This window comes from Pyxicephalus adspersus, chromosome 9, assembly GCF_032062135.1.
Source record: "Pyxicephalus adspersus chromosome 9, UCB_Pads_2.0, whole genome shotgun sequence".
Lineage (NCBI taxonomy): Eukaryota > Metazoa > Chordata > Amphibia > Anura > Pyxicephalidae > Pyxicephalus > Pyxicephalus adspersus.
Window position 1 is genome coordinate 63,129,645 of NC_092866.1, and position 15,419 is coordinate 63,145,063.

Here is a 15,419-nt window from a genome sequence, read left to right on the forward strand (position 1 = left end):
TTGATTTATTCAAGCTTCTTGAAAATTACATAAAACCATAATAATAATATTCACTTGAATCACAAATTAGGTCTTTATTGTATAAATATACAGTACGCATTCTAGGCATTTCGCAGAGAAGAGTTCACTTCTTCTGTAACATAAAAATCTATAAATTACGGAACAATTTTAAATATCACAAAATTTACATATAAAAACAAAAAGTGTATGTCTTGGTGTGCCCTAAATTCCATTCCAAGAAAAAACTGTCTTGCTGCATTTCATCTGGGAGCCACTGCAAAGATGTAAGTAATTACGACATATAATATATATTATTCATTTTTTAGTATATGTAAATTTTGTGATGTGTTTAAAATTGTTCTGCTCCAGAATGAAGTTACATATTGCAGCTGCTTTTTTTAATTACTGTCTTTATAAAAAATTATAGGCAACAATTTGGGGAGAGAGAAGAGAAAGGAAAGTCTCTGAGTGAAATTTGAACAAAGGGAAATTAATTCATTTTTAAGGCTGTACACAAAAAGGTATTCTTTGCACAAACACAACCCCAATATGGCAATACAATTTATCACAGTATGTTCATTGTGCAAATTCCTTATACACTTGTGCAGTTAGGATTAATCATTACAATTCATGTGAGCAATACCGATGTGTATTTTTTATAGCAATCAAGGGAGACATAAGATAAATAAATGACATTTGTTCTACTAATGCTTTAGAGTTGATTGTGGCTTTAGGGTAAAACTATAGTGCATTAAATGTAACATTTATTTAAATATAAGAGTTTGACGAGCCTTTCACATTTTCTTTTCTCGAGCTGTGATTTCTTACACGTGTGCAGATGTTCCCTCCAGTGGCTGCCTGTGGATCAAGCGGTACAGTCAGCATCACAGCCGGTTTCTATTGGTCAGTGCCAAAAGAATTGTGCTCGGGAGCAACAGTAACGCACAATTACCATTTGGCAGAAATATACAGGGATGGCCATATTTTCTATTTACAAACTATAAACAGAATTAGGGTTTATTAAACACACACTTATATGATAATTTAAGTTTATATTATGTAAAAAATTGAAAAGATGCAGGTTCACTTTGCAGAACACTACATCAAAAAAACAAATAATACTCATAGTCCTGGGTGGTTTTGTGGTAAAATTAAATTAGAAATAAAAATACCATTTGCCAACGCATGTTAGGTTGGGCTTGATATTTAAAAATATTTGGAGATGGTAGAACAGTCCAACCGCCGTCTCCCTTAATAACAGGCACGATATGTGCTGTCAAAGCCAACATGGTGGGGAAAAGGCTGCTGGAAAACCAGGGCCAACTAATAGATCTCATTATTGGTACAAGCAGTGTTTCCACCCAGCACTTTTCAGTGAACACCCGCCACCCACCTACCAATTTCTTCACACCGAGTTAAGGAAAATCCTGGGTCCAACATTGGTTACAAGAAACAGATAATTGGCCTAGGTACTCCATGCAAAGGGCTTGTTTACATGATTTTGCAGCTGTCAACTGCAGATCTACTGTCACCTGCCAAATTGCAGATCCACTACTACCCCATGTTGCTTTTCACTGAACCAAAGGGAACTTATCAATGACACAAGGTGACAGGTGTTTCCCTAGGTCCCTCATTCTTGGACGCATTTTGCATTTGGTTGTTGATTCAGCCCACTGACTAATCATATGCCTACGTCTGTATATTGATAGAACATAAGGCAATGGTGTTAAGAGGTAGATGTGGTAACCGTACCGCTTCACAACCGTCCTTGTGAATAAGCCTGTGAATATGACGACTGAAACACACAGGGCTTGGCCAAAGGAGCAAACTATCCACACGCTAAAATTCTGATTTACAATCAATGGAGGTTTTTATATTTTCTTCTCTTTTCTATTCATCTAACCATCTTGGAGCCAGGCCATTGGCAGAAGCACAAAATATGTAATACAAAATGTAATAACTTTCCAAAGTTATGGGAAGGAGAGGCAGGTATGTAAACAATTCCACTCTCAGGCCAAACTCCTGCTGTGCTCTTCCATACAGCAAGCACCGCCATATAAAACACACATCAGCGGCTTAGGAGAGCAAGGGTTGAAAGGACTACTTCACCCACTGAGCCATTTTTCAATGTTAATCTGAAGCAACTTTGCATGAAAAAGTGAAAGCAGCAAGTTTTGAATGCAGAAACACTGTCCAAAGCACCATAAAAATATATTAAAAATTGGCACAAATGCAGACATACTCTTGTGTACACAAAAGGAAAAGGCGTATGTTTTACTAATAGTGATTCTATTTCAAGTTAAGAAGTAAAGTCACAGTTCCCTAGACTAAGCTAAGAGGACCTGTATAGCTGTTGTGGAATTTTCAAGAACCATCTTGGCCAAACAGCCAATGACAGAGGCCCCTGAAATTGTTCCATTAGTTTTTCCTCAGAAATTCCTGAGAGCTTCACATGACTTTTGGATCTGAGCATCGAACATAATTAGCAATGCACCCCATGATCGTATAGAGCACAGAATAAAGCTTTTCTACTAATCTTCCCCAACGTCAAGTTTTCTTTGCGATATATAAACTGGTCCCTGAGATCCTCCGTTATTAGCAGCCGATGCGATCGGTGAAGAAGTCACACCCCCTGGGGTGCGGAAGAAGGTGTCCTTAAGTGGTTGAGATCCTTTAGGAGTGAGAGGAACCCCGTTCTGCAGAAATACAAGACAATACATAAATGAATTTGCTGCTATGGTACATATTAGTAAACAGGATTTATATAGCACCAACAAAATTACACAGCGCTGTACAATAAATAGGGATTGCCAAGGACAGACAGATACAGACAGTGACACAGGAGGAGGAGAGGACCCTGCCCTGAAGAGCTTACAATCTATGAGGTGGGGAAGTATCACACAATAGGAGGGACGATATGTAGTGGTGGGAAGTAGTGAGGGATTTAAAAAACAGAAATAAGATGGGTAGAAGTTAAAAAGAGTTTTGAAGGCTCTTTTAAATGAGAAAGAAAGTAGGAGCAAGATGAATAGAATAAGAAAGACCATTCCAAAAAGTCGGGGTAGCTCTAGAAAAGTCTTGGGGCCAAGCACGTGATGAGGTTATGAGGGAGTGGTTCCTCCCCTGTTTCTTTGCTTCCACCACCGCCATCGCAACATCCTACTTAAAGTCAACCCCGTTTTTTGTTTTATTCCCTACCTTATACCCAATTAGATCATTAATAGGCCTTCTGTTTGTGGCATTTTACAAGTTTGTATTTGCAAATTAAGTTTAGGGAGACATACCTGTGGTACAGCAAACAGCGTGAAGGGCTGTCCATGATATGGGATTGGAGAAAGGTGTTTAAAGTTTAGCATTTGGGCTGCCTGCAGCTCCTCTGGGTGTTTCCGATTCCTTGGAGAGATGGTGACGGGATGCGAGCTGCCACATGGAGGTGATATCAGGTCCTTGTTGTGTAAGGTGAAGTTCAGTATTCCAGGACTGGGACTGGGGCAAGAAGAACTGGAAGAATTACCAGAAGGTACAGCCGGGCTCATAAGAGGCAGAGGAGACACTGCACCTGGTGACAACATGAACTTTAGCGGGATAAGTCCTGGAAAGACAAAGACAATGATGCGCATTGTTACAATCTGCATTTTGTAATTTATAGCGGAGGTTTTTGTACATGGCAGGTTCATGGCACGCTTCGCAGATAATTACAAATGCCAAAGTCAGTAGTCTATTCAATGAAACAAATACACCTGCTTGCTTAAAAAAAAAATTGATAGGTGAAAATCAGATATGTGTAAAGTAACAACCATGAACTGTACAACAAGTAATTGTGCACTTTTTTCTAGATTGGTATAGGAGGAAAGACTGCAGCAGTGGAGTGTGAAGATATTTACAGAAGGTACTAGGTGAAAAAGATGAGATCAGAGGGTATGATGGTGAGCAGCAATGCAGGGAAGGAATGTGGAGGGTATGACACGGGGAAGTATATATGCAGGGGAGGAGTGTGGAGGGTATGACACTGGGCAGTATACATGCAGGGAAGGAGTGTGGAGGGTGTGACACGGGGCAGTATATATGCAGGGGAGGAGTGTGGAGGGTATGACACAGGGCAGTATACATGCAGGGGAGGAGTGTGGAGGGTATGACACGGGGCAGTATACATGCAGGGGAGGAGTGTGGAGGGTATGACACTGGGCAGTATATATGCAGGGAAGGAGTGTGGAGGGTATGACACGGGGCAGTATACATGCAGGGGAGGAGTGTGGAGGGTATACATGCAGGGGAGGAGTGTGGAGGGTATGACACGGGGCAGCATACATGCAGGGGAGGAGTGTGGAGGGTATGACACTGGGCAGTATAAATGCAGGGGAGGAGTGTGGAGGGTGTGACACGGGGCAGCATACATGCAGGGGAGGAGTGTGGAGGGTGTGACACTGGGCAGTATATATGCAGGGGAGGAGTGTGGGGGGTATGACACGGGGCAGCATACATGCAGGGGAGGAGTGTGGAGGGTATGACACTGAGCAGTATAACAAATCAGGGAGACAACCAGCTTACACACTTATGGAAGCCAAGGTATGGATTACCTACCTGCAACAGGAGAAGTGAATATCTTTTGATCTGAGCAGGATGCAGTGTTATCTTTCCCAGAATCATTGCTGATCTGTGCTAATTGCAAGGGGATCAGATACCCTGAAGGGATTAGTCGCTGTAGAAACAAAAACAAATTGTTACAAGCTGAGTAGCAAGCTAAACATTTTTTAACTAATATATCTGTTTAATTCATTAGCTTTTGCAGTATAACTCCAATGTTTTTTCCACTCCTCACCACTATTAAACAAATTTAAAAAGTTTCAAAGTCATAGTAAATCTACAGTGACACAAATGGACAATGCAGTATGGGTATGAGCTCTAATTATCTCATTCACGCTTGGGAAGTTCCCTCCATCTACATGTTCAACAAACAGTAAAGTAACAAACCTCAGCCAAATCCTCTTGTCCTGAAACTTTAATCCTTTTGGAGCCGCTATTGTCAGGTTCTGGGAGTTTCCTGGAACTCTTCTTACTCGGAGAATCATTCTCAGCTGGCCCACTGGATATGAGTATCTTCTTGTCATCTTCCAAAGTCTTTTCACCTTGAGCTGCCTGGGGGACGGGTTTCTGAGCTGACAGGACGGGGTGTCCCTGAATACCGTGAGGATGCTGCACATAGACAGCGTAGGAGGTCGGGGAGTTGGCGTGAGGCTGGACAAGAGGCAGAGCTTGGTAAACAACAGGACTGACAGGCTGCAACTGTGCGTTCTGAGGCTTTGCAATGACCTTGGTGTTCCCACTGGCAGCACCTCTTGACACCTTCATTTTTATTTTCTTTACATCCCTGCAGTTTAAGAAAGAAAGGCAATATATTTAAAGCACTAGCACTATGCATTACAAAAAGATACTTAAAGTGTACAGTCATTTTTAAAAACTGCTGCTGATGATTAGAGAGATTGTGTGAGGTATCCTCTGTCATTGCTTTTTTTCGGCAACCTTTTTTTTCTTGTTTGTATATGTGCACAGAGCCGCTTATTAAAAGCTCAGTACAGTCCTGGCACAATATCTGTGCAGAGACAAATCAACTCCTAAACATGAAAATTACATCACCTCGGCCTTGACAATAAAAATGGTTGAAGACAGGAAGGACATGGACGTGCCAAAAACAGGGATCCCTAACATCACAGATTTGGAAGAAAGTTACTTCTACTTCAATGTATAATTAAAAAAGATATATTAAATGAAATGAACAAATTATATTTTAATGTATAGAATTAGGGTTAAAAACCAACTGAAATATTCCCTCTCCAATTCCATACTGGTGGCAATTTAAACCTAAGAATTTGCCCCACACTTTCACTCCCCCCACCAATATTAATTAAAAGAGTGAATACGTCAGACTTCTTTATTCCCTGACCACTCCATATAAAAGCTTTTTATTCCCTAACCACTCTATATAAAATTATAAAAGTTTGGCATCTAGTCATTCTAAAATATTACGTCTTGTGAGTGCTCTCTTTGCAGGGGGAGGTGGAATCTGCTTGGAGACCCAGCTCATTTGTTGTCAGATAGAAAGACATTGCTACAAAACACCAACAGAGTCTTTAGAAAAAGTAAAAAAAAAAACACTGGTGTTTAAACAGGAACCTGATTCTATTTATTATGAAAAGTGATACTCTGGGCGAATGCCTTCAGAGGCCGACAATGCAGCTGTCCCTGGGATTACATCCTGGACTTGTGTAAGATGCCAGGGTCAGCTTGTACAACTATGAAATGTCACAACTGTGTCTATGTTTAAATCCACTTATAATTTGCAGAACCTTAAGTTGAAACTTTTGAACGTTCTTAGCGCTAATGCCGGGTGTGGCTCAGGGTGAATTACCCATACCAGAAGCGGTAACCCCGAGCCACACTCGGGGTGGAATTGCAAGGGAGCATCTGCGTCCCCGGCGTCAGAACATTGGGGACACGAGGCCCAGGAAGCATATGTCGGCCGGGCATCTGCGTGCGAGCATGTGGCTGGGGGTCAGGACCGTGCGGCTGGGAGGCGGTAAATTTAAAATACTAAGTATTTTTAAATGTACCGCTTTTACATTTAAAATACTTAGTATTCATACAGCCAGGAAGGTTAATTATGTTTCAGTGCACAATAAGCATTAACTACCACATCTAAATTTACTAACAACTGAATAATTCAATATCTGTTTCAATATCTATTCCAAAATATAGGCAGGTATGGAACTTAGTTGGGACATTACATCAGTACAATACCTATGGGACATTCACAATAAATAATCTATCAGCTAAACAAACTCTTACTTTGTCTGATCGAGCTGCTCCTTACAGATTGCCGCAAGTTGAGCCATCTTGCTGGGGACGGAGAGGTCACTGGAATCTGCTTCAAAAAAGGAGAGGTATTTGTACTTAAATGTTTATGTTCAACTATGAATATAACTACAATAGTCATTCCCTAGACAGCTGAAAATGTAGTATTGGTTGGGATTTCTTTAAATACCATGATAATGAGGACAATAAGGTTAATATGTCAAAGGTGTTGAGGATCTTCATTCACTAAATTGTGTGAATAATCATTTTAGCTATTATTATTATTATTATAAACAGGATTTATATAGCGCCAACATAATATGCAGCGCTGTACATTAAATAGGTGTACACATACATAATATGAAAACAGTCTACACATGAACTGAATATTCAAAGTGAGCGAGACTTTGTTTTGGACCACCAATGACAGCCTAAGTAACATGTGTATGCAAATCACAAAGTATGCAAGACACAAAATTAAGCAAAAAGCGTAAAGGTAAATAAATATGTGAGGAAAAAAACAAACAAATGTAGCCTCAAAATACATTTACAGTACAGGAGAATTAAATGTACTCACCATTCTTTACAGGGCTGCTGGGGGCAGAGTTGATCTTCCGTCTGTCATTTTCAATACTCCTGGCCAGTTTTATCAAAGACTGGTGGCGGGTGAAGCTCTGCTTTCCGCGGGAGGAAAAGAGATTCTTAGCGCAATTCTCCTTAGGAGATCTCAAGTCGAGCGCCACTGAGCTGGGAAATGTGTGACCGAGGGTAGACTCTGAAAAACAAAGGAGAAATATTAGTTGGAAAATGTGATCCTAAATCTATTGGGATAATATAAAATAATAAAAAAAAATGATCGTTTGACCTCACCTTGCTGTTCCGTACAAGCGTTGGGCCCTGTCCACTGGAACGCTGGTTTACGTCCCCTTTCCTCCGTCACATGGACTTTCTTTATGAGGCTCAGACTGCTTAGGACATTGGCTATGTCATACAAACGCCGTATTTTTGCTGTGAAAAAAATATACAAATTAGCTAAAAGTAATCAAGATAGATTATTAAAAACTTCAGGGCCCAGCATCTCGGTCATGCGCAGTAAGATCTGCAAACTCGATCTCACACTTGCGCAGTGCAAGATCAGGTGACGTAGGAAGAACATGAAAGAAGAGAGGAGAAGATGGCAGCGCCTGGCGCTCCCCCTGTGCCAGGCCAAATGTGGATACCAGGACGACGTGGGACCCGATGGAAGAAACCTCCTGACGAATAGACTGATCTGGGGGACTGAAGGTAAGTGTATTTTATTGTTTTGGGTTTACTTTCGCTTTAACCTGCTTTAGGGACAGATTCCATGCAGCCTGTTCATCTAGACCTCAAACCAGAAAACCCAAAAACATCTCAAATACATCTTAAAAAGAAAAGCCAATCACTAATTATTATGAGTTTAAAATACTGTTCTTACTCTTTAAGATTTTCCTTTCTTATTCTTCTAGGCCTTCCTATATGTGACATATGACCTCCTTTCTACCCACAGCCTTCTAGGATACATGTCACACATTCCTGAAGGCTGCAGGGATATAGGTGTCAGAATATTGTGAGATTTTTCATATATGTAAAAGGGTATTTGTGCAAGCTATGCATTATCTATATTATCAGAGAAGCAGGAAGAGACAGTCTGCCTCTGATGACTAAGATAGCAAATATAGTGTGCTAAAACAGGGGAGAAGTGATGGGGTGTAAAAGGACAACCGAGGATTTGCAAGGCTTGCATGTAGGTTCCTAATGAATAAACGAGCATGAAAGTTAAGGGGTTTTATGAATTATAAATAAGTATTCCTTGTTTAGTCTGTTACTATCCTATTAAATTTTCCTTTTTGTTTTTTGGGATAATTTTCATTAGTGGATGGAAGTTCTACTATATCTGATAAGCCTCTAAATAGAAAAGACCAAAGCAATGGATATGGGTGTTCAATGGATGAGACTTTAAATAAACTGTGCATAAACCAATACAATTCTGAATTTTTATTAGGAAAAAAAAAAAACTTACTTTTGAATTTGCTTTTATCCAAATCATCAATCTGATCTTCTCCAATGAGAATTTTGGCAGCAATCTCCAGACTCACAATCTGTGGTTTGGACACCAGGAAGAGCATGACGAATCTCTGGCTCATAACTCGTAAAGACTTCTCCTTCCTGCTGTTCACTGATGCTGTGAAGACAAATGGCAAAAGTAAAAATAAAAAACACACAGGCATATCCAATGTATAACACACAGGCATATCCATTGTAATGTAATTGTGTGTGTATATACACACACATATATACATACACATATATACACACACACACACACACACACACACACACAGGTAAGGGCTGTCCCCTTCTGCTCTGGCAGCTGTGGTGAACAGCTATTGCAATGAATGGCACCTGCATATTAGCATGTACGTGCTCTTCACTACAATAGTACTCAGGGCACAGGAAGGTGTGTCCTCCACAGCCTGGGATCATAGGAAGTGTACTTACTGACACTGATTACCATTCATCCCAATGAGCTAGTGACATCTGTGAAGGACAATACTGACTGAAAAAGAATATTGATGATTATAAAAAGTGCTGTGCTGTTTTTTTTCTCTGGTTTAACATGGCCAGTGCAGGCAAATGTTCCTAATGTACCAATATAGGAATGCAAAGCAAACAGACAGGGGGCCTAGATCCTAGAAACAAAGAATTGGACCTGATTAAAATAACCAGCAGGCAAAGCTGCAAGATTTTACCGGCTCTGAACTCCAGTCCTGGCAGCTCCACAAAACTAATCTCCGTCTGCTTCACCAAAGATTTTGGAATCAGGGCTTCGTCCAGAGACTCCGCCTCCTCCTGCTCTCGTTTCTTCAGATGAAAGATCTGCTCGGCATATTTACACTCTTCTCCAACCTGTCGCAATGCCTCAAAGGTTTTGTTGAGGTTATGGCGGCCGTGCCAGATGTACTTGTTCTTGGCGAGTCGGCTGACCATATGCAAGCTTTCGAGTACATTAACAATGTCATAAATACGTCTGCGTTCAACGCCTGTGGGAAGAATAGCAAATCAATATAAAAAAGTGTTTTGGTGATGATGATAGCACCAAGAACCTTGCTCTTGTTAAAGTTGAGGGAGAGACGCTCCTTTTTTTTTTTTTTTTTTATACAACGCCTGTTTTCCTGGGATAACATTACTTGACATTTTTTTTCAAATAGCAGAAACACTGTTATACCACTGGCTGCTGCCAAAAAAGCTTCAGCCAGAGATCATTGGAACCCTATATCAGTTTACAAAGATCGAGCTTTGAAAATACAAGATGCATGTATTCAAGTCTATAGTTTTTTTTTTTTAACCCAAAAGCATTCGTTGATGCTACCATTTGTGCTTTTTAGTCATTTTAATCATAAATCATATCTGAAACTTCAAGGAAAATAGATCAGTCACATAGGATATCCTTCTACTTTAAGCCAAGGGGTTTTAACCTTTCTTTAACTAGAGAACCCCCAAAGGATTTCCCAATATGTCCCTATACCTGCTTCGCCCATATAAAATCATTATTTCCTGCCCTATCAGAGAACTCAAATGATGTCAAACTACTGGGACAGTAAGGATATTTAGGATATTTAATTTTTTTTAAGAATCTTATAGTTATAAGTTTAATAGTTATAAATGCAAAATCGTTAAATTACAAATACACAGCTATACCTAGTGATATTTTTGTTGTTGCTTTCTGTGCAACCAAAACATGGAATGGTGAGCAGTTATATTATTACTTATATGTCATCTCTGACATATGTCGACTCTGATTTTAAGAAGGAGTATCTAGTCTGAATTTTCTGAAAAGATTTTGGAAATCCAGGCCAATACGCTTGTTTTTTTGGGTAACCCCTTAATTAGCAATCTCTGCTCCAAGGGAATAATTCCACATATCTCTTTGCTCCTCCAATGACCTACTAATTGACTTCCTCACTCATAACCTCCTCACACGCACGGCTCCAAGACTTTTCTAGAGCTGCCCCAAATCTCTGGAATGGTCTTCCTCGCCCCATTCAGCTTGCTCCTACTTTCTGCCCATTTAAAAGAGCCCTTAAAACCCATCTTTTCAAACTCACCTACCTGTCTTCTTTTGTCTCCTAAACCCCCACTGCTTCCCACCATTCCATATCCCCCTCCTATTGTGTGATACTTCCCCCACCTCCTAGATTGTAAGCTGTTCTGGGCAGGGTCCTCTCCTCCTCCTGTGTCACTGTCTGTATCTGTCTGTCATTTGCACCTCAACCCCATATTGTACTTTACTGTATGTACATTGCTGTGTAATATGTTGGCACTATATGAATCCTGTTTATTAATAATAATAATAATAATAATAATAATATGAATGTGAAACAACAGCACCACCTAGCAAGGGATCTCTGCAAGAACAGCTGCTTGACTTTTTTCATGCCCATGTGAAGAGCGTGGAATGTCACACTACCAATGTGTGATCAGGAACACACACAAGTTTCAGCACTTCCTCTCTACCAGGACACCTTCATTCAAATCCTCCCACTGTAAATATAGCATGTTTCTAATGTATGTGATGACTTAATTTGCAGCTGAGCAACAGAAAGCTCCTAAATCTTTGAATGCAACAGGAGACTTAGTTTGATGTGTGCAGAAAGAATAAAATATATATATACACCTACACACTACATATGTATGTACATGTAGATAAATTTACATATATACACACACACCACGTTTATTTGTATATGTATGTATAGTAAGAAATAAAAGGTGTAGACTGTTTATTATTCTTACTTAGCTCTCCTGCAACTTCGTCCAAACATATGCTGTTACTGACAGCTTGATTGGGGAAATCGGGGTATCGTGCAAGAAATTTTCGGCACAGCAATCCTAAACTTTTTTCTTTGCGGCTCGGTAGTGTTTTTTCAAGTTCATCTCCAGAAAACTGCTCCTGTAATAGAAAGAATATAGTTGGTTAGATGTAGGTAGAAGAACAACACATGTAAAGGTTAAATGTTATATATTGTCCTGTCCCTGGGACAAGCGTCTCATTGGAAGATTTGCACACTCCTCACAATCATATTTAGTGAAAACAGAGAAAGCATTGGGTGACAATAAAAGCCTGAGAGAACACAACACAAGGATACAGCAACCCTTCCATCCACCCTTTATATATACTTAGCATGCATGATTTACCTAGCAAACCCTGACTTTGCAGCACTAACATCCCAGGCTTGAACCTCAGCCAGGGTATATACTGTACCTGATAAATGTTTGTAAGTTCCCCTAGTGTTTAAGTGAGTTTCAACCAAATTTTCTCTGCACTTAAATGCAATTTCACTTTTTAACATTCCAGGGAGATGGGGTACCGGCATAAACATTGCTAACATGTCTTGTCAAAAATCAATTTCTATTCTCCCATCAAAAATGGAGAGAAGGGGACATATGGAGAATTATGATTGTCACTAAACATAGAAAACCTCCACAGTACCCAAAACAAGCCAATTCCTTTAACAAGACCATCATTGCTACCAAATGACAGCAGCAGCTGTCTAGGGTGACAAAAAAGTTGTCTCAGTGGGACGCCTTTCAGGTGTCAGCAAAGTGTGACTTCCCAGCAAGATTGATTCCTGTAAATCCTTCAAGCTGCCATGCTCACCCCACAGGTGAGGGGCGGAGTATTTCAAATGCTGAACTTATTTGTAATTACAGACAAAAGACCTTGAAAAGCCTTATTTGCATCTGAAGTGGGAATGTAATTCTAGAAACACAACTCTAGGATACATTGGCTATGAATGAGATTAGTTACAGAAAAATATCCGGGGTGACTCCTCTCCTTGCCCGGGATTAGCCCACGGGAAGGGTTGTCCATGCAAACTATAGGAAGCTATTTATTATTTTCATGCTATTTATAGTTTTCATTATTATGGTGGGGAATGGGTACGAAACACAGCATGACTCCAAGTGATTAAGGCGTACCTAAACTCAGAAATGTCACTTTACATAAAAGGGTAGACAACCTGTTTATGAAAGTGCAACACCCTTTTTTTTTTTGAATTCTCGATCGCAATGAATGGGAGCACAAAGTTTACTGGGATACCTACTTCACCCATCCCGGGAGGCTCATGGGTGCTCCTTCACCACTAGCCCGACCATCTCAGGCATGTGCAGGAGTCGTCTTTTCCTGAGAAGAGAAAAATTTGCCGATCTCACACATGCGCAGTGAGATCGGCAAGTTTTTTTCCCAACCTACGTCACCCAATCTCGGGCCTGGGTCCAGTGACGTAGGAAGAAGAAACAGGAAAAAGAGGCGACGATAACTCGGAGACAGATGCCGGGACGACGCGGGACCCGATTGAAGACACCTCTGGACCAATCGACTGCCCTGCGGGATTGAAGGTGAGTGGATTTTTTTTGTTTTAGGCATTTTTGAGTTTAGTTCTTCTTTAAGCAAGGTGGGCTGCAGATAAATTATTCTGGGTGACTGGTAGACTTTTTGCATAAATTGATCTGCTTCCTTCCCTGGTCTTCACAATGCAGAAACATTGCTTGAAAACATTTCCCTGTTGCCAATGTAAATATCAGGGTTTTAGGCACATGGCCACCCAACGATTGTTTAGCATATTATTAGAATATTCAAGTGTTAAATTGTCCTTTGATCCTTTCCAGGGACTAAATATCAACAGATGAACAAACAAAAGCTGAACACCCAGGGAGGGGGGAGAGAGAAGGAGCGAGTGGCACCCCACTGTGCTCTTCTCAATTGACTTGTACAGGAATCGTTCCCTGTCAATGAATGACATTGGGTGACTGCTGTACACACATCAGATTCTTGCCCGACCATTCTTAATTGGTGAAAGTCACTAGATGTGTGTACATAGCCTTACACTTCTTCTTCTGGAACATATGGGAGCCCCCAATCGTTCAGATTTGCTCCACTGCACAACTGTGTATGACAATTATTCTTATTAAATAGGATTTATATAGCGCCAACATACTACGCAGCTCTGTACATCAAATAGGGGCAATTAGTAGCACTTCCTACTTGTCCACATCCAATCAGGGATCCCATTGCATATGATAGGTCCGCCGTAAAATTCAATGTAGTCCCCGTCTATTTAATTGGATTAAAAGCAAATTTCGGCCAATGTGTACTCGAAAATAACAGGAGCTAGGGGGAACTCTCCCAATAGGGATGAATTGATTTTGCAAAAGGATTGCTAAATTGCAAAGGACAAAAAGTGAAGGGTAATCTCCCCCCCTGGGGAAAAAAAAAAATCTAAAAGGGGGTTTATCAATTCACTAATCAATACAAACTTTTTAAAACTTTTCTACTATGATTTTTAAAACTTACCCATAGACAAGGGCTCAATCAATGCATCAGGAAAGAGCACCGGGGAAAAACAGAAAGAAAACATCTAGCGCAGCCTTTCGCCACCTTTTTAACATGGGGGAACCCTTGAAATAATTTTCAGGTCTTCACTGAACCCCCTTCTATAATTTATTTATCCACAGATCAGTTATCATGGTGGTCATTGGGAAGAATTCCTCTCTGCCACTGCAAAGAGAATGTCACCCTTACAGATAGTCAAAAATGTCATTGGTGTTCCCCGTACCTCCAGCATCTCCCGCTCCCGGTTCCTGATTTCGGGGCTGGCTGCACTGATCAGCATCTTCAGGTTTGCCGTCGGGGTCCACGGGTCGCTGTTATTACTCTCCGGCGGTTTGGTCGGCGTTTTCAAGGCGGTGGCGGCACATTGCAGCTCTGACAATACGGACGTTGGCTGCTTGGAGGGGGTGCGCGAGAGTTTCTTGTTCAAGTTCAAAATGAAATTCTCCTGGAAGGGAAATCAGAGGATTATCAGAATGTTGTGTTATCATTGCAGTCACAGTGACAGGATGGGGATTATATTACCTTCTGAGATTCCTCCATGATGGATGTGGTGGTCTGACCCTCGTACAATGCTGTGTTCTGTCCTCACATCCGGGCCCTGGGGGAGAAAATAACATCGTGATTAGGATTAGATGAAGAGAGATGTGACCAGGGGTGGGGGCAGATATAAACTTTGTACATCCCCTCTACAAGAGGAACATGAAACATGAAAGAATTGTAAGAGCGCTCAATCAACCAGAATATCCCCCTTCATGTACACAGTGCAACTGAGGGGGGCGCTATGGGGAACACAAACTATTGAGGTGACACTCAACAAAGGGCAACACCTTATCAGGTTCCAAATATTGAAAAAGAGGAGGAGCTAAAACGTATACAAGGTATATGCAAATAGTGGTGTGATGAGTCAGTAGGAGGTGTATCATCTGAGGGTGACCCGGGTCGGGTGTACGGGTGGCGGGTGTCTCGGTTTCGGCTCTCGGGCGGCAAACTGCAAGGACTTTTTTTTTTTCAATTTCCCACTTCTCTGAGAGAGTAGTAACAGCCAATCAGGGAAGAGTTGCTCATCCAATCCAGCCAATGAGGGGGGAAGGTCACCCTGAGTGGGCGGGGCGCGGGAATGCAGTGACCTATGTGTGTACTTTGCACTGAATGTATA

The 15,419-nt window shown here is 41.0% G+C and overlaps 1 protein-coding gene across 2 annotated transcripts; it reads right to left on the minus strand.

The window, feature by feature from the left end:
• Positions 1–498: 498 nt before the first annotated feature.
• On the minus strand, positions 499–14,863 carry E2F8 (E2F transcription factor 8). Of its 2 annotated transcripts, none has more exons than XM_072422309.1 (12): positions 14,786–14,863; positions 14,487–14,708; positions 11,665–11,821; positions 9,621–9,911; positions 8,891–9,052; positions 7,720–7,857; positions 7,427–7,624; positions 6,844–6,919; positions 4,972–5,368; positions 4,582–4,699; positions 3,285–3,592; positions 499–2,696 (listed from the first exon to the last, which is right to left on the minus strand). In XM_072422309.1, the coding sequence occupies exons 1-12, from the start codon at positions 14,801–14,803 to the stop codon at positions 2,532–2,534; spliced, it is 2,250 nt and encodes a 749-aa protein (XP_072278410.1). In that variant the 5' UTR covers positions 14,804–14,863; the 3' UTR covers positions 499–2,531. The 2 variants fall into 2 exon arrangements, with proteins under 2 accessions (XP_072278410.1, XP_072278409.1); XM_072422308.1 differs by having other exon boundaries at positions 6,844–6,922.
• Positions 14,864–15,419: the final 556 nt, after the last annotated feature.

Excerpts from the sequence above, each read along its gene's own strand:
- E2F8 (XM_072422308.1), bottom strand. Across the intron at positions 5,369-6,843 it reads GAGCAGCTCGATCAGACAAA|GGATGTAAAGAAAATAAAAA; the intron begins GTAAGAGTTTGT and ends CTTAAACTGCAG. Across the intron at positions 4,700-4,971 it reads GACAAGAGGATTTGGCTGAG|CGACTAATCCCTTCAGGGTA; the intron begins GTTTGTTACTTT and ends TTGTTTCTACAG.